This window comes from Chanos chanos, chromosome 3, assembly GCF_902362185.1.
Source record: "Chanos chanos chromosome 3, fChaCha1.1, whole genome shotgun sequence".
Taxonomy (NCBI): Eukaryota; Metazoa; Chordata; class Actinopteri; order Gonorynchiformes; family Chanidae; genus Chanos; species Chanos chanos.
In genome coordinates this window covers 47,582,362-47,600,759 of record NC_044497.1, presented here as the reverse complement: position 1 = coordinate 47,600,759, position 18,398 = coordinate 47,582,362, and the positions used below count along the sequence as shown (strand labels likewise).

At 40.8% G+C, this 18,398-nt stretch overlaps 1 protein-coding gene across 1 annotated transcript; it reads right to left on the bottom strand.

Moving 5' to 3' along the window:
• Window positions 1-314: 314 nt before the first annotated feature.
• Window positions 315-4,779, bottom strand: st8sia3 (ST8 alpha-N-acetyl-neuraminide alpha-2,8-sialyltransferase 3). Its single transcript, XM_030769795.1, has 4 exons — window positions 4,616-4,779; window positions 2,897-3,019; window positions 1,882-2,439; window positions 315-597 (listed from the first exon to the last, which is right to left on the bottom strand). The coding sequence occupies exons 1-4, from the start codon at window positions 4,777-4,779 to the stop codon at window positions 315-317; spliced, it is 1,128 nt and encodes a 375-aa protein (XP_030625655.1).
• Window positions 4,780-18,398: the final 13,619 nt, after the last annotated feature.

The window sequence follows — 18,398 nt, the reverse complement described above, 5'->3', positions numbered from 1 at the left end:
CATTGATAAAATAAAACACTTCTGACTGAGTAAAGATAAAACAATCTCCAATTTTTTCATACCACAATCCTCTCATGATACTGTCGTGATTATGATGTCGTCCATAAACACTGTTATTGTCGCTGATGATGATTTGCAAAAAAGAGAGAGGAGAGAGAGAGAGGAAAAAAAAAACAAAACAAAACAAACTTGCTACTTAGACAAAGCATTAAGGGCAGATGCCCAAAGTTCATTTTAAAATCTGAGCAGTAGTGATATGAAACCATGACCTTTAAGCACCTTGCTCATCTTCCCTGGCCCCGTGGTCTCCTTCCCTAGGCACAGTGGGAGAGGCTCAGCTTCAGCAGTCCCTCAGTGTGCATTTTAAACAGAAGCTTAAACTCAGTGGGCAGCTGGTGGGACTCCTGCCACTTGGTGGTAAATTTGGTGCCCTTCTTGTCGTAGTAATGATATGGTAACTCCTTGCCTGTGTTGGGGTCCCAGCCAAAAGGCCAGAAACCATACAGGTGAATCTGATCACACAGGGAAGAGGCCAGCGTGTACATGAGAATCCCGGTACTCAGACGCTTAGGAGAAAGCTGCTTTGTCTTCCAGTATCTGTTAATGATACAAACAAGTATTACAATCAGCCACATTTGTTTAAAAGACATGGCCTACATTCAACTCAGCACCCCTACTGTTTTAAATGGTTTAAAGGAATTACTATACCTTATGACAAGCAGGAGTAGCAAAAGGAAATTGTATTCACTACATTTATGGGGATTTTTTTATCATTCTGGGACCACACTGAATATGTTATGTGCTGAATATAAAAAAAATGTAATCTAGACAGTAAAATAATAAATTATTACATATTGCTTTTTAACAAGTAGTCTGAGAAATGAAATCTTCCCAGAACAATCTCAGACTGCTGTGTTTTAAACAAAGGCATGATTTAAGGTGAAAGCCTCTGTTGAAGGACTAGAGGGGAAATGGCATATGGAGCATCAAGGTCAACAGCCACAGCACTGCTACATACCTGACTGTAGCCTGTCTAAATTTAGATGTAAATAATGTGTGTGTGTGTGTGTGTGAGAGAGAGAGAGAGAGAGAGAGAAAAAGAGAGATCATTTTGCCAGTCCTCGCCACATCTTTTGGGGTTCAGGCAGAAAGGGTTACTCATGGCATTGCCCTTAAGTGGCCTGCCCCTGCTACACGCGCATGTGTATGTCTACGTGGGCGGCTGCAATAACACTAAGTCAGAATCCAATATATGCTCTCAATACTTTACCACTTCTCCACATCCATTAAATTGCCTCCAACAATGAACACTTAGGGTGTCTTAGGACAGACTGAGCCTCTTAAATGAAGTAATTCTGTCCAGGCAGGTTGCTTTAATGGGATAGGGGAGATTATAGTACAAGAAGTCACTTCTGGTAGCCAGAGTTAGCTGTAAGCTAAGCCCTTCTTATTTTTCCTCTACAGCATCACACCATTCCTATCATCCCTCTCTTCAGAAGGCCTAAATGGCTCCCTGTATCTCTCTATCCCTCTATCATAATTCTTCATATGCCACTAAAACCACTTTCTTAGCTCTGACTCTTTATTTTAATGTTCTTACATGGAGGGTTTATTTTGAGGGGGATTAATGCAAGCCCTTATCAGATTCACAGTGTAGTGCTGTCTCTTCCTCTTGTCATATATAGTTATAAGTCAGTTTTTACTCGAACTAGTCTATAAAATTCCATCTGCTAAAAAAAAGCTTTTTATTCTACCCGGAGCAAATGACTGAAAGCAGAACTCCACCTGTAGTCATTTCAAACCAAGTAAACCTGATTTCAATAAGCAGAGGACAAATCCTCTTATGGGATGGCTCTTTAATAACGCAAAGGAATCTATTACCTGTTTATATACTGCATAATGTTGCCTGGCCAAGCTAGTTGCACTTTCAGTTGGCCCTTGTGCTCCACAAAGAAGTCAACCAGCGTGCGTGTAACGGTGGCTGAGGTGTGGAAAAAAAACGCAGGGATCCACAGAATGGCCCCATCCAGCTTCTTCAGACTGAGGAAGAAGTTGTTACGGTCCTGAATGGTCAGCAGGTTGTTGTAGTATTTCTCCAGAATGCTGGGGTTAAAGGTGGTCAGGTTGGTCCGTCGCCCCACGTCCCTGCGGAAGACTTCGGTGGGTGCGAAATTACAGCGGAAGACAAAGTCGTATTTGTCGATGTCTGAGCCACAGCGACTGCCCATGAGTATACCGCTGTTGCCCACTACAGCACAAGTGTTGAAATGCTTGTTCAGGACGGGGGAAGTGTCCGGAAGCAGAGACCTGAAGTTCTCCCCGATGGAGAAGACATACTTGTGGCTGGAGTAGTCATAGTGCATCAGCTGACCCACCCGCACACTGTTCTTGGTCAGCGTGAAGTTGTGAGGTACGTCGATGTATTGAGCAATTTCTTTGCTGTTGTGAACAAAGGGGGGAAAAAAAACTCAGCGCTGGGATTTAAGAAGGCAAATTTTATGTCCACTCTGCCAGTCCCATTTCTGCATTTCCCTTTTTACTTCAATATCTTTCTTTTTTAAACAATCTCTAATAAAGTGAATTTGTACTGTTTTGCTCCACAAGCTGCTTTTGCTTTATGTGATATTGTGCTGATTAAAATAAGATTAGAATATGTGTGTTTGTGTTTTTCTTGATTATAGTACTGTCTTGTGACTTCAAATGATTGGGAGCACATAGGATCTTCTTTGGCTATGACATTAATAAAAATGTATGCTTGAAGATAATCCCACAAGCACCTTTAAGGAGTGGTCATCTAACATCTGCTGTAGGTGAATAATAAAACATGGATTAACAGGATCCCAACATCTCTGGTGTTATTTTTAGCATGCATCAAGCTTTTCGTGTGATACTTCACCTTTGCTCTACAAACGCTGTTTTATTAAACTTCCATTTGGATGACTTATCCTGTAGGTTTTCATTCAGAGCGTTATTCAGTGGCGTAAACGCTGGATCCAAGAATTTCATTGCCAGCTGGGACCTGTGGAAGGAATTCAGGATGATGAAAAGTCAGGAAAAACAGAGTTTCTGCTCCATTTCGGATGGAGGCCCAGTTCTGGTGTCATGTGGAGGCAGCTGTTAAAAGCAGCACTGATCAATGCCACCCCATCTACCCCTGCGCCACCCCCTGCTCTAGGCAGTCGATGTCCCCTCTAATTAACTAGCTGTTTTTAGACTTAGGCCATGTTATGTTTCCCATTTTAATTTGTTAGCACTCATTGCATTTCATTAGCAAAGTTATTAGGGTGTGCTGCAGCATGCGCGGTGCTGAAGCTCTGAGCAGTTAGTGGATAAAAAAAAAAAAATCATGGTTTGTCTAGGGAGAAAGGGGGTTAAAACTTAAAAAAAAAGAAACAAAAAAGAAATGCAAACATTTCACAAGTAAAGTTTGAAAATGAGTATATAATAAGATCCCAAATCACACCGAGTAAATCAATCAGCGAATTAGGGGGTACCCTGGTAGCTTGTTAGTTTGACTGTTTATGGGAGATTCTCTTTGAGATTTGGCATGCACTTTAGCATTGCGGAGTTTATCAGAAACTAGTTACAACTCACAAGCCCCAAATAACTGTTGCTGTGTTCCTGTGTGTGGAGGCTTTGAGTGGGAACTGCTGTTTAAAAAGAGAGCCTGTGTTTATGATCTGTTTTTGAATGACAGGGATTTTGTTTAATCATATTTTGATGCACGAATTTCCCGCAGGATATAACCATTAGCAGCTTGTGATCAACAGCCACTCAAGTTCAGCTGGCTGGCATTCTCTGCAATGTCTACAAATCATCAGGACAGAATAACATATGGCCAGAAAGCACCCCACCCCCACCCCCCCGCCGTGTACACTACAAGTGCTACTGCAAAATGGCTCCCGTCTTGTAACCTTGGTTATACCAAAGAGCTTGTGATTACAGAGAGGAAATGAAACTGCCAAGAGTGTATAAATCAGAACCAAGGACAGCTCCACCAGTCAGAGACAGTGGCATGGTGTCAGTGAAGAGCTGTCACGACCCAAAAGTCTCGGGCCTCAAACCCTCCCAACACCTTGGCCAAAAAAAAAGCACCGTTTGCTCTCAGTCACAAAAAATGCATGACGCCTTTACTGAGACTGTGAACGTTGGTATTTGGCCTAGTCTGCTATTTTATGCAGTGTGATGAGGATTCTGTTTAGATTAAATGAGTGACGTTTAAAATGAGTCGACGACGTCTAGAAATCATTACTAAGTGAAATATGAAAATGTTGTCCTCCATCACTATCCTCTTCAGTTATGACTGGAGGAACGCGCCTGCGCCATTTGATAGCTCGTACAGTACCATATTGTGAAGGCCTTTTGATTTCTCAGGCGCAGAATACAAGATAAATGCTCGAGACACAAACATCTGTCTTTTTCCTTATGAAGCAAAGTAAAACATTACATGCAGCAAGAGTAGCATACGCATATTAACATTTGTGATATGTAAGTAATGAAGAATATATAGCCTATTTAGCTTGCACATTCCTGTCATATAACTAAACAATAGTAGAGATTAGCTAACGCCCAGTTTAAAGCATCAAGTTTTTTTTTCTTCTGAAAATTCACTTACCGGAATCCGGCATGAAACATATACATCCGTGGACCTCCCGAATTTGCATATTTAGGGGCAGCGAAGATAAAATCTTTTTTTATTGACACGTAGCTGATCAATGACAAAATGAGCAGAGCCACACTGAACATAACCAAGCCCAGCACGCTAACTATGCGGACCATTTTAGCGACTTCTCATTCCCGACTTAGCAAAGCCAAGGATGAAAATATCGCGTATTCATAAGGGGAGAAACAACCACTTCGGAGACGGCGGACGCGGCTCTCGGATGCATTCTCTTAGATAACGGCTGTGCAAGATTGAGACGAGCAACGGCAACGGATATGACAGCAGCGGCTTGTTTTGATGTTAAGTCTGTTCTCAGCCTCCGCTCTCTCCCGTTCGACGGTTGATGCAACTGGAGCTGCCATCCCGGTTTCCCGTTAACAAGATAAATGCAATCGGTTTAATGTCACGGCAAGATGCAAGCTTTCTCGAATCTAATTTATTAACCCCGTTGGATATTTAAAGGAGACTCAACCAATCTAGAAAATCGAAGAAATAAACAAACCGACACAGAGGCGGAGTCTTAATGTACACGAAAGGGTTACCCGTTCTGCAAACCTGCGTGGATTATGTACTGCTTTGTATACATTTGCAACATTAAGGTTGCATCCGCTTCGCCAGTCTCCGTGTGGAAGTGGAAAGCGATATCATCCTATGTTAGGCTAGAATCCGTGAGATTTTGTTCCTGTGTCCTGATTTCGCTTGGTGTCATGGCAATGTCTCTGGGATTACAGTAATCTCAATACACATCTCAGTGGTTATGTTAACAAGAGTAGACAAAATAAACGCAAAAGGAATTAGTTTTGTCCGGGTTTGCCTGTTGTCTAAAAAGTGTCCCATCTGTGTTTCTACACTTCTATATGTGCAGGACAGCCTGTTGTGAACCCAAAATAAAAAGACAACGAGGGTAATCCTGATCTCTTTTTCTCTTTAATGTGAACTGAAATTCTTGAAATAACTTCTTCACTTCACAAAACCAATAGACCACACTTTCAGTGATCTATCATTTCCGGAACTATTTTGTTCTGTGTCTCTCAGGTCTGCTTTGCTTGGTCTAAAGTTATGAAAACCTATACATTTCATAAATTCGTTATCTGTCCCCAGTCTAACAAAAATAAGTCTGTATTAGGGTAATGTATATATGTCAGCATATTATATATCAACATATTATATAAGAGATCTGCTTATGACTCTTGTTTAAAACATTCTACCCCATTAAGCAAATCTCTGTTATGGCCCTGCAAAAATAACAGCAGTCAATTTCAACTCTGTTCATTTCCCCACCCATTTATATCTTTCAATAAACACTGGAAATGGGGGAAATCCCCTTTGGGCGTTCTCTGCCCAAGCACCCCTGTTTCCATGGCCAAGCGCCGCAGTGTAAAGTGGTCCTTTTCTCCCAGCAGTTTAATGGGCAGTGACATTTCAACAGTGACCTTTCCCAATCCATCTGTCCCAGAGGTCGTGTCCACCCCCCAACCCCCCTCCAGAACAGATCCAGCTCATCAGCCCAGTTTCAAATCCATTCCTCTCTCTCTCTAAAAAAAAAAAAAAAAAAGACTGTGGTACATTCTGAGTGTTCTTTATCAGCGCATAAAAATATATACCACCATTTTGTCTCACAGCTCAAACAGCCTGAAAACGTTACAAAAATGTGAAAAAGTTAAAAGTTCATTAAAATGCAGCAAATGCCAAAGTGGTCTCAAAGTTTGATGAGTGGAATTGATTAGCCAACTGTATGTGATGACAGAGATAGTACAGGTTAGTCTGAAGTGTCTCAGTGAGAACGTTCATTTGATGCTCATTCTGCTCAAACTCAACAAATTTAGAAGGTACATAATGGAATTAAGGGCCTTGTATAAATTATTCATGTTTTGGGGTACTGTCTTTTGACCCATGACATCAGAATGACTCACTACATAGAATCTTTCAATTCACCTAAAAAAAGAACAATTAATCATGTCAAAGAAATTAAAAAGGGTGAATTTGCTGCCGCAGGGAAAATTTTATTATTGGCTTTAGTGGAACACAAAACTCTCAGTTTCTTCCAGTGTTAGTGGAAACTGCATTGCTGATTTCAGAGCAAGTGATTGGAGTCTGAAAGAATTAAACAAAAGTAGGCCGTAACCAGTTGACGATAAAGTGTACTTTTAGCACACTACCACGAGCCCTCTTTACTAGCAAAAGGGCTGGAAATGATTGAATGAGAAAACAACAGACGTATTAGAATTTCTGCAAAAGTTTCTTTCTTGCAAAACTTTCTTCAAATCTCCAAATCTCGGCTTCATTTGTTTCTGAGCTCTGAAGGTCAGTGGGTACTGCTGAGTTTTCATGTGTGATGCTTGTGGAGGTTCATGAGACAGAAAGACCTATTCAAATAACCTAGCATAAGGAAGTCTCTTTGATTACTTACATTTGCTGGACAACCTCAAGAAACCTCTGACTACAAGATCCGCTGTATTCAGCGAGGGTGCACCTTTGCTCTACAAACAGGGTGCATTCATGCTGTAAGTAACTGGCCTAAACTGACTGTTCTCACATGTCTACAGCCAGTTCAAAAGCCTCAACATAAACTTCAAAATTTTACATAATACCATAGGTCACTGGAAAAGCAATGATCTATGTTAAGTCTTTCTCTCCATAGCTAGATTCTCTCTCTCCCACTCTCTCTCTCTCTCTCTATTTCTCCCTCCCTCTCTGGTCTATCATTCTCTGTGAGGGTAGGACAGATGAAGCCCTGCGTGTTGTGGAGTTGCATTAGGGGCCGGCCACGCTTCGAGGCATCTGTCAGATGGACTCGCTAGTCAATGGACTGGAAGAAGAAGGGAGGGCAATCAAATGGCCATGAATCGTCCATTAGCTGATTTGGGTTAATGACCTGGCCCAACAGCTTTCCAGACAAATTGTTAACACATAGAAATCACAGTTTGTGCTCAAAAGCACACGTGGCTCGGGCCTGGTTTATTGAAATGACAGAGGCAGGTAAAAAACGTGTAAGGAGTTCAGTGGTAACTACAGATGCTGTTTGAACTGACTGTTCAATGGCTTTTGTTGTTGTCACAAATTTATGCTTCGTACTGTATTTGTATGATACAAACACAGGTTAATAGCATAATAACTATGAGTACAAACAAAATTCATTAATTGTCGTAACTCCCATAGGACTGTAATTGTTCTCTGGAAGTTTTCAGGGGATCTGCATACTTTTGGCACAAAACTAAACTCGCGAGGTAATTACACAAAAACATAATGTACAATGTGTGCATCAGTGCATCTCCACACTAATCATCATATTTTGATAATAATTCCTAAAAGGTTCATTAGTACCAGGTTAAAAACAAGTTTTACTTTTGCACGTCTCATGAAAGCCAATTAATAATCAGTTGCCATTAAGAGGCTGCGGATGACAGACCAGCTGGAGATGAGCAGTGTTCCAGTTTGCTTCATAATTGTGCAGTGGACAGCCAAGCCTCAGACTCAGTCAAAGAAGCGTGAAATTACACATCTCAAAGTTCGTCCTGCGCACTACCGATGCATAGTCAATGCATTCCATGTAAATTAAGAACCTTTTATGCGTTCACACTCCCTGACAAACACACTCAAGGGAAAAGGACAGACAGACAGACAAACAGACACACATACACAGAATGGAAATTCCAGTTGTTGGGTAGGACAAATATGTAGTTGCGTGTGCGCTAATTCATTTTCACTTAAAATATCATATAATTCATCAGAGGGCATGACTATATGCCTTATGGCAAAATATGAGTGACATAAGTACGTGAGAGAAACATACACAGAATAGTTTTGACATACAGAGAACCGCTTGCATAACACAGAAATAAAATTTCCATTTGAGAGAACATTTTGTTAAACACAATAGCCAATCAACAACAACAACAACAACAACAAGCAAGGTGATAATAATCTTGCCCTTTTTGACCTTCCCTGTTTTTTTTTTCATGGGAGGAACTTTCATTTCTCTAGGTCTATAACATAAACTTTCATACCCATCAAAGAGAGGAGACTGTGAGGGGGCAGCGTGTGTATCTGTCATAGTTTGTGCAGACAGCTGAGATAGCGTGAGCTATGGGTCGCGAAGCTCATGGACAGAGCCTTGAGCTAAAAGAGTCCAGGGCTAAACGCTGGCTATTTCTGATGGGACGTGGGAGAGATGAATAGGTGCATTAGGTGCGGAGATGGTCTCTGTGTTTTTGATGTATGGCCTAGAGGTCAGTGACTGTGAGACCAGGAGTGTGTGTGTTTGCGTGTGCGTGCGTGTATGTTAGGGGGTGTGGGGGTTGGAGAGAGGACAGGGTGGGTGGACAGGGCTCATCGGATGCACCGGTTGGCAGGGGGAGAGCCGTGGTTGCTAGGCGACGGGCTGACCAGGGAGCTGTGTCCTGATTGGAGTCACGCCGGATCAATTTCCGCATGTGCGGAACTGACCAGTATCAATCACCCTGACTCGAGGGGAAAAACTCATTCATTAAATCAGTTTGGGGGCCAGGAAAGGAAAAAATGAGAGTGAGTCTGCAGCACAGAACTGGTTAAACACAAACAAAACGGCTATAAATCTCATCGGGGGGGACAGTTTTACATTTTGTTGTTGTCAGTGTCAACGACTTTGCCGCGAGGATTTATGTCTTGGGGACATTGTCATTGTTCCATTCTTTTGCATGCACTGACAACAGTGACTGCATGATATTACAGTTCCTCTCTTTCGTAGAAAGTTATCTTAGTAAAAAAAAAAAAAATCCTCATAACTGTACAGTTAACGTAACCCAGCGTTCATTTTTATGGTTCGACTCAAAAACAAGTCTGAGAATTCTCCTCTGGCCTCTGCCTGCTCTGAGCGCTCCCGGACAGCCGTTTTCATCTGGAGTCCTGCACCACAGCTCATCAAGACAAATTAATAAGGACCACATTCATTCCAGAAATGCTGAGAAATTATACTGCATTGACTGGGGTTTTTTTTTTTTTACTTCATTTCAAAAATGTAATCTCCCTCTTTATGACTTCTCATATGAGGACAGGCGGGAGGCCCTGAAGTACAGTTTGCCGATCAGCTCGTCCGCACTGCAGACTCCCAAAAGGTTTCTGACAATTAAAGCACAGAATGAGAATGCGGCAGGCTCGAATACATAATTTCGATACTTGCCCTGTATTACTGCTCTTCTGGGTCTCACATGCTTTCACGTGTGCCTTTTAAAAGAGGTTACAAGAAAGAGAAAGGGAGACAGAGACAGAGAGAAAGAGAAAGAGAAAGAGAAAGATGTAGTGACTGGATCTGGGGGAAAAAAAAGGAATTATCGTTCCATAACCATCAGTCACAAGAGCAGATGTGCTGTAGTGTTTACACTGCTCTAACAAATGTTCTTGTAATAGCTGTAGTAGTTCTTGTAATAGTAAAAAAAAAAAAATAATAGTAGCAGTTGTTGAGGCAGTGGTTGCAGTAGCAGTCATTTTCATGCTAACACCACTGGTTAGTGATGGCATTACTAATACTGGCTGTACTTCTATTTATGTAGAGATACGTGTCGTTGAGGTTGAAATACGTGCTTTAGTAGTGGTCTAAACTTTAATCTTCCAATTCAGATCCCACTATATCATTTCAGCTCTCGGACCTAATCTGATAACTGTCCCTTTTGTGTTGTTAAAATCGTGATTCTAACACATCACCCATAAAACTACCTCCATCTCTCATCCGTTCCTATCACCTGTACACTCAATCTCAGCGTAGCCATGTAAAACTCAGAGAGGATAAAAAAAAAAAGAAAAAAGAAGCCGCGTCCTGGGATTCCAATGACACATCATAAAAATCCCTCCCACAGGTGTGTCTGAGGACGCTGCACTCTGTCTTTTCTAAGGAGAGTCCATTTCAAAGTGAAGCTCATTTTCTGTCTGTGCCACTGGGATATCCCCCATTATAAGAGCTCATTTAGTCTGGTACCATTAAACTCCCTGTGCTTCATGCATCATACTGTCAGAGCAAGATTACATTCTTAAATTTTGAATTTTATCCTTGTCCTAGTCAAGTGCCACACACAAATGAGTGTTTCACAAGCCTGTCGCCTGACGCCTACTCATGATAAACCAGGTGTGCACTTTTGCACTTGCTACCATGGCAGCAGGTCAAGAATGCATTGAACACCTCTCCCGGTTGCCGTGGGGACTTTTGAAGTCTTTTGTTTGACTTTTGTAGTGTATTAACGTAATTAATGGTGACAGAGCCAAAACCATTAGTTAGCCATGATTGGGGAAATATTTAATCCCGTCTTAAGCGTGTCATTAATATAAGGCCATAAAGTGAAGTCATATATTCCGTGAAAGGTTTAATTGAATATATGAAATAGCCATTCACCTTGTAATGACCAACACTGCATATGTCCGTGAGGGTATCAGACCATAGTTTCATCGTTAAACTAAGCAGGAGAAACAGAGTTTGAAATGACAAGAGAGTAATAAAAAAAAAATCCAACCGATATTGCAAATGCCATGGGTGCCATTGGAGTGAATGATTTTCTAGTTTATAGCAGAATCTCATTATTCAGTCTGGGATTCATAAAAGTGAAGTTAATGTTGATCTAAGCTCCACAAATATGACTTTGTATGAATTGTATCTTTGTTAAAAGGAGAAAAAAAACAAAACAGCCCTAAACTGGCGATTAAAAAAAAAAAAAAAAAAACAACAACACCGAAAACCTAATAGGATAGCTTTTCTGAGAAAAAGAACTTAAAACATTGCTTAAAACAAAAGGTGTGAAAGTTTATCTAAAAATATCCTTTGATAACTGAACAAATATTAGCTTTATTACTGATGTACTCAAATATTTTTTTTTTTAGGATTTTACCCTTCTATCAGTGCTATGCTGACAAAACGGTCATTTGCATCACCCCTCTGGCATGTCTAGAGTTTGCGTGCACAATGGCTAATAGCTGATATATTCACGGCAACTCTGTGTGACTGTCGTCTCTTTGCCAAAGACCTTATCGCATTCCAGTGGGTAGTCTCTCCAACCCCTGTCTCTGGTCTGATAAGAGTCTGTGTTATCCTACAGTTAAGAGAACACTGATAACAATTTGAAAAGTCTGCTTCAGCAGCCAGAGAACTGCCAAACTGCAGAGGCCAAAGTAAACAGGCGACACACAGGTGACAGGAGCGTGGACCCTGAGTTATCCAAATGACAGAGAGCTCTTCAGCAGCAGGACGCAGGACAAGTGAGTTAAGGACAGTAGTAAGAGAAAAGGACTAGATGATGAAATCACCTCTTTCTCTTTCTCGGTGGCTGTTTTTTTTTTTTAACTTTTTTTCAACAAGTTTTTTTTTTTTTAACGAGTTATTAAGTATATCAGCAGATCTCTCTATCATCACTTTTGTGTTATGCTATTCTTCTTTAATTCCTGACTTTTCCTTGAATAAGATAGAATCAAATGTCTACAGATAGATTTGCAGTAGCAAGTTAGTACTAAGATTATCACTATGATAACTATGAGATAACATTCTGATAACATTAACACAACCAGTAGCAACACAAACAAAGTCATCCAGTGTGTTATAAAACACCATTGTTTCTTATACAACCACAGTTAGGCACACTACTGCTTCAGTGTGATTCTTCAGTGCTTGTTGATTGACTCGGAGACACTGATAATTACATTATGTTCAGATGATTTATCAAAGATTGTCTCCAGAGTCTTTATACGACAGTGCCGTTGGTCATGACGAGTTGAACCTGTGGTGAACTTGTTAAGGTGTTGCTTCTCTTGTGAAAAAGACGCTTTAAAGGCAAGCTATGACTCTGATGGTGAGCAAAGCCCGTGAGATGTGGGAAAATGACTCACCTTTAAAGGACATGCATTTCAGGACAAAGATGTGTACGCGACAAACTTCAGTGTGTGTGTGTGTGTATGGAACTCACTCCGTTAAGTGCACAACGAATCCCTGAAATATCATCACCCCCTCCTTCCCACCTTCTCTTCCCTTGTTCGCGTTGACCTGACGCAGAGTAATGTGAAAAGATGATAAAATATTGATTTCTTTTTGCAGAATATTTGACAAGTAGACACTGCCTGTCAGCCACAGAAATTGTAATCTTGGTCGGGGTAATTAGCAATTGAATTATATGTGAACCCGTGTGGCCCAATTTTCAGTGTGGCCTACTGATGAAGGCTTGAGATCCTATTAACCCCAGTGGAGCAGAGCCGGATGAAGTTTCATTCATATATGATCAGATATTCTACCCACGAGACATGTCTCTGTCTCCTTCAGTACCTTGAAAGATGAGGGTCTCTACTTTTTACACATCATTTTTCAATACCTTCTAAAATCAATGTACATTTCTAATGCAAAGAATGAAATTGTATTTCTTTTTTCACTCCAGATCTTTCAAAATTGAAATCCATAAGTAAGTTACCCGGAGTACGGAAAGCCAAGGAGAAGACAGGCAAGACCTCTTGATGTTTGGTTATGCTGCTGATTAGCATGTCTTCTTCAACCGTCCAACCATTTGGTAGAAGGGATTTTTTCTTTCCATAAAGCACTTTACTGAAAAGATGAAAATCATCAAGAGCCTTAGGCATATTTAGATTATTACATTACACAAGTCTTTCTCATGACACGAAACTCAAAGCTTATTCTCAGGTATTCACACACCGTACTTGACAGCAAGTTGTAGAGGTAAATATTGTACGTGTAACCTGTTTGTCAGAACTGTTTTCAGCAGCAAATATTTACAGATGAAGCAAATTCTCCATGTGACACTTGCAAGATTTTGACATGTCTCAGAAGTTTGATAAGATTGTGCTTAAGGGAGCTTTTTTTTTTCCTTCCTCAAATATCTGTCAATACACTTTGACATTTCTAATCTCCTAATCCAAAGTTTGGTTCATGATTAACTGCTGGGGTACCAGACCTCCACTTTGTCTCTGTAGAGCAAACTCGGTTACATATTTACTCAATATTCATTACTGTCAGAAAAATGAGATTTAAAGCTTTAACAAAGAGAGACTCCTATCACTGCACAGAGATTCATTCATGCTGTAAAACCAAGGAGCAAAGCAAATATCACACTTCCTTTATGTCAGTTTGAACATGCTTGATTTACAGAGTCCTAAGCACATGTAGGGTTAGTAACTGTTGTAATTTCCTGACACAAAACAAACCAAATAACAGTGCAAACAGCACAAAGGCTATGCGTGTGTGTGTGAGGGAGAATGTTTATTGTGTAAAACAAGATACAAGACTGACTTCTTTTCAGGACATCCTTTCATAAACTACAAATCTTAAATCCTAACATCTTAGCAATGTTAATCAGCAAGAGAGGTGGCCTAATTAGAAACTTCCTAATCATAGAATGCAGCTGGGGGGAAAAAAAAAAAAAGTTTTGTTTGTGAAATATGACTCACACAGCGTGTGCTTTCTGTCTGCAAACCAATATAAAACTTTACTTAAACCATTTGAAAATACCATTAATATTTAATCAGAATTGTGACCATTCAAAGAAAAACTCCTAAAAGAAAAAGTTCCAAAACTCTGATTGGAAAAAAAAAAAATCTGTGCATAACCCAGCTCCTGCACTAATTCTGTGTCTGTGAGACTGTTTTTTGCCTTGCTGCCGTGCTGACTCCAATCTGTCCCCAGTGTTCCGACATGGCTCAGCATGTGCAGACGGAGGAATTAAAGAGTGCATGTTTTTCACATATCCTGGCCACTTATCTCACTGTGTAAATATTGTTATTTTTTTGCTAGGCTGTTTGAGCTAATCCTCAGAACTCATTGGTCCCAGGAGCACGAATGGCCTCCTGACATTGTGGGGTCAAAACACATCTCAGACATACACACACACACACACACACACACACACACACACACATGCTCCCTTTCTGAATTCAGGATACATTCAGACACTCTTTTGTGTATCAGCAGTGTAGAAAATGATGGTAGTCAACTGAGATCTGAATTGTTCTATAGCCATGGCGACAACTGGGATCTGAATTGTTCTATATCCATGGTGACAACTGAGATCTGAATTGTTCTGTAGCCATGGTGACAACTGAGATCTGAATTGTTCTATAGCCATGGTGACAACTGAGATCTGAATTGTTCTATATCCATGGTGACAACTGCAATTTAAATTGTTCTGTATCCATGGTGACACTGACAATGGTAGTCTGTTGAATCACAGTGAGCTTTGGTCCTTACATTTTTATTCAGGTCTTAGAAGAGAAGTTCAAGAGGGTTTCCTCAAACTCTCCACCTTAAACCTTTTCTTACTGATAAAAAAAACCACATCTGCATCAGTAATGAAAGTTATCTCAAAGAATTTCATTTTATATGGAATAAGATCACTATATCCCTTGATTGAGCCTAATCTAAGCTAATATTTTACCAAGGAAGAGGAATTGGTACTGACATTCCAGCCTGTGAGAATGGCTTGCCAAAGAGAGCAAGTGCATCAGTAATGTGGCATAACTTTCACCAGAGGATTTGAAAATATCACTTCTGGGATGAGACATTACAACAAAAAAAAATTTCACAGGGTTCTCTTTCAGGTAACGCTAGGAGCTACGCCGGCCATAAACTGTTTGTAAACCCAGCTCAATATATTCAACATCTATTATTCATTCGGTCTGATTACAGTGTCGTGCCACCAATCAACACCGATATCGCACCGGGTAATGACACATTCAGACACTTACGGCAGCATTATCGCTCACAGGGTTTAATAAAAAAAAAAAAAAAAAAGCCACTCTGGCATAAGTGGCTAAAGTGTTGGCAGCTGGCTCTCCCCTGTGCCCTACAATAGCGTAAGAGGAGCTTTCACACCGTCGCTCAGACACACCCTGACCATCACCCTCTTGCTTCCCCTGAAGTGTTCTGAGCCATGAGTCTAAGTCACTGAGGTGGGTTACGTCTGGGAGCCTCAGGACAGGAGATGGTAATTCCATAAATAAATGATTGTGTTTTTGTGGAATCCACAACCAGCAGATAAAGAAATGGATGGTACTAATAAACGAGGGGAGGAAGTGCTTCCGCCCAGCGAGGCTCTCTAAGACGGAAATTAAAGGGCCGCCTCTGGTTCAGCTCTGGGTAAAAGGAAAAAAAAAAAAACATAATTACTAATGCTTTAAGCATCCTCTTTAGTATTAATAAATAATGATGGAAAATGTAACGCTGCATGATTTCCTTCTTCTTCTTCTGCTTCTTCTTCTTCTTAAAACGAACTTTTTAGGTGAGTTCAAAACCGTTTTAAAAGGGTTTGCTGTGTTTAAAACAAGTTTCACTCACATGGATAACATCGCAGACATAAGATGATGTCCACAGTTTTTTAAAACTTCAACAAAATAAATCTCCCATTATTATTACATTGTCTTGTCTCTGAAAGAGTTCTTTTTAGACAAATACTGTGTTTCCAGTTTCATCAGTCACTTTGCATAATCAAAATACAGTCTTCCAATCTCTAATATGGTTAACACTACATTCCAGGGGCTTGTGAAGGTTGCTTTGAGAATCTCCACAGTTTTGAATGGAGGTCTGTGGTTAACCCTTCTTCTGTTGAATCATACCTACTGTCCCAGAGTCCTGGTCGCCCTGTGTTTGATCCTCTGGTCCCGTCCTTCCCTTAAGCATTTAGATGGATAGACCGGTTCTCAGAGGAGCACTTCCCGTGGGGCAGGCCAGAGGTAGCAGGGGAAACAGTTAACCTCCATGTCCAGATCTGACGTCGCACGCAAGGGTCTTCATTAACCTCCACGCGGGTGAACCGTTCATCTCCCGGACCCTTCTTATTACCGGCAATAATGCTCCCTCTCTCTCTTTTTCAATTAAAAAAGAGACGACGCTCTATTAACCCCAAGTGCGCACTGTATGTCTTCAGGCCTGCGTCTTGTTTGGGGGGGTTCGGCGGACCGGACAGTTAAGAAGGCCATATATTACTGTAAACTGTCCCTAAGTTTCTAGAGCTGACAGGCGACCGGCCAATCTCAGCTGAAATATCGTATCTTATTCCTGAGAGCAAATCATATTTTGTAACGCGGTTTCAGTGACTAATACCTGAGTTCACTTACAAGGAAAATGAGGTGGCAATGAGGCCCCATACATAAGGGGGAGGTTTCACTGCCATGCTGAGCAATGACTCCTGGCTCCCTTATAATCACTTGTTGGTGGCAGATGAGTTTGGGGTGAGGAAGATAAGATTTCACTAAATTCCCTTTCTTTCTCTCTCTCTCTCTCTCTCTCTCTCTCTCTCTCACACACACACAAATATGCACACGCATACACACACACACACACACACACACACACACGCACTTACACACTCAGTGAACCCATCTCTAGCCAAAAGTGGTACTTTTCAATGTTAGTAGGATTTCTACATCAAAATATCACTAAGAAATTTTACTAAGAGGCAAATGTGTTACTGACAGATGTTATAGTGCTAAAAGTGTTACAAACTGTTGTGTTATTCAGGCCCAGTGTAGGTTGTGGATGTGTTCCATCCTACTGCGAGTGTTATCCTGCATAAATTAACTTTGGGAGAAACAAAACACAAGATACACTCAGAACTATGAAAACCGACCACACTGATCATTCCCCATTGCCTGTTGGGATATGGTGTTGGGGGAGCCTAGCAGGCATCTAGCTGTATGATGAGAGAATTATTTGAAGTCACACAGGTTAACATGTAGTGTAGAGGACTTTCCTCTACTTTCACCAGAAACAGCACTGGGTCACAAATGACAGTCAGCACTTCCATGAAACATACTGACAATAATTAAAAGGTCATCATATTGAGGCTTCTGTGCACAGACAGAAGTAAACTTAAATAAACCTAAATTTTAGCAGAAAGCGCCCTCAGAAAACAGAGGCAAAATATGGAAATCATTGTTTCCTTTATTAAGAGCTTAGAGTGGTATTTCACGAGATGATATTTCTCAGTTATCTGACTAATTTGACAGCTATTATATATCTATTAAGTCTTGCTAATCGCTAATAGCAAGGTTCAGGATATAGGTGTAGACCTGCAACTCTGGCCTCAGAGAAATGACAAAGAATTTAGAAAAGTTAGCTGGAGTTTGTTCATTTAGTAGTGTTACGTTACAGGTTCAGAGACAATCATCACATTTCAAACTAGAGAGAACTCAAAGCTGCTTCATTCCCCTTCTTATCTTCCCTCAACATCCCTCTTTTTTCTCATCTCTCCATCATACCTGTGGTACCTTGCCATGTTGGGCATTTGCAATCAAATGACATCGCTGTCACAGACTGAAAGCAAAAAAAAAACAAAAAACCCACACACAAAAAAAAACAAACCCGTAATTTTTTTTTTCCTGGTTTACATTGACATTGTTGAATGGCACTCAGCCTCCACCAACAGCCCTTGATTGGTCGGAAGGTTTTTATTGATCGGCAAATCAGTTTTAAGAGTAATTTCTACTTTGCCACAAGGAAGCCAGAAGATATCTGTCATGTGTCCCTGCTGTTGTAAGCACCATAAAACCGTCGGCTTTGATTCAGTGAGGGGGTAGGCTGGCAGAAAAGACTAAAAAATAAACTGTCTTTGTGAAGGCCGACACACACAATGAACTGTCAGCAAGGTTGGCACTACATGGCCACATACACATGTGTGTGTGAGCGAGAGAGAGAGAGAGAGAGAGAGAGAGAGAGAGAGAGAGAGAGAGAGAGAGAGAGAGAGACAGAGACAGAGAGAGAGCAGTTCATACCTTGAGTGCAAAG

What these genes read in the sequence shown, in the direction of transcription:
- st8sia3 (XM_030769795.1), bottom strand. Translation starts at nt 4,779, where the DNA reads ATGGTCCGCATAGTTAGCGTGCTGGGCTTGGTTATGTTCAGTGTGGCT. An exon ending in ACAGCGTTTGTAGAGCAAAG is followed by an intron (nt 2,440 to 2,896) that starts GTGAAGTATCAC and finishes TGTTCACAACAG; the next exon opens with CAAAGAAATTGCTCAATACA. An exon ending in ATTATGCAGTATATAAACAG is followed by an intron (nt 598 to 1,881) that starts GTAATAGATTCC and finishes TATCATTAACAG; the next exon opens with ATACTGGAAGACAAAGCAGC.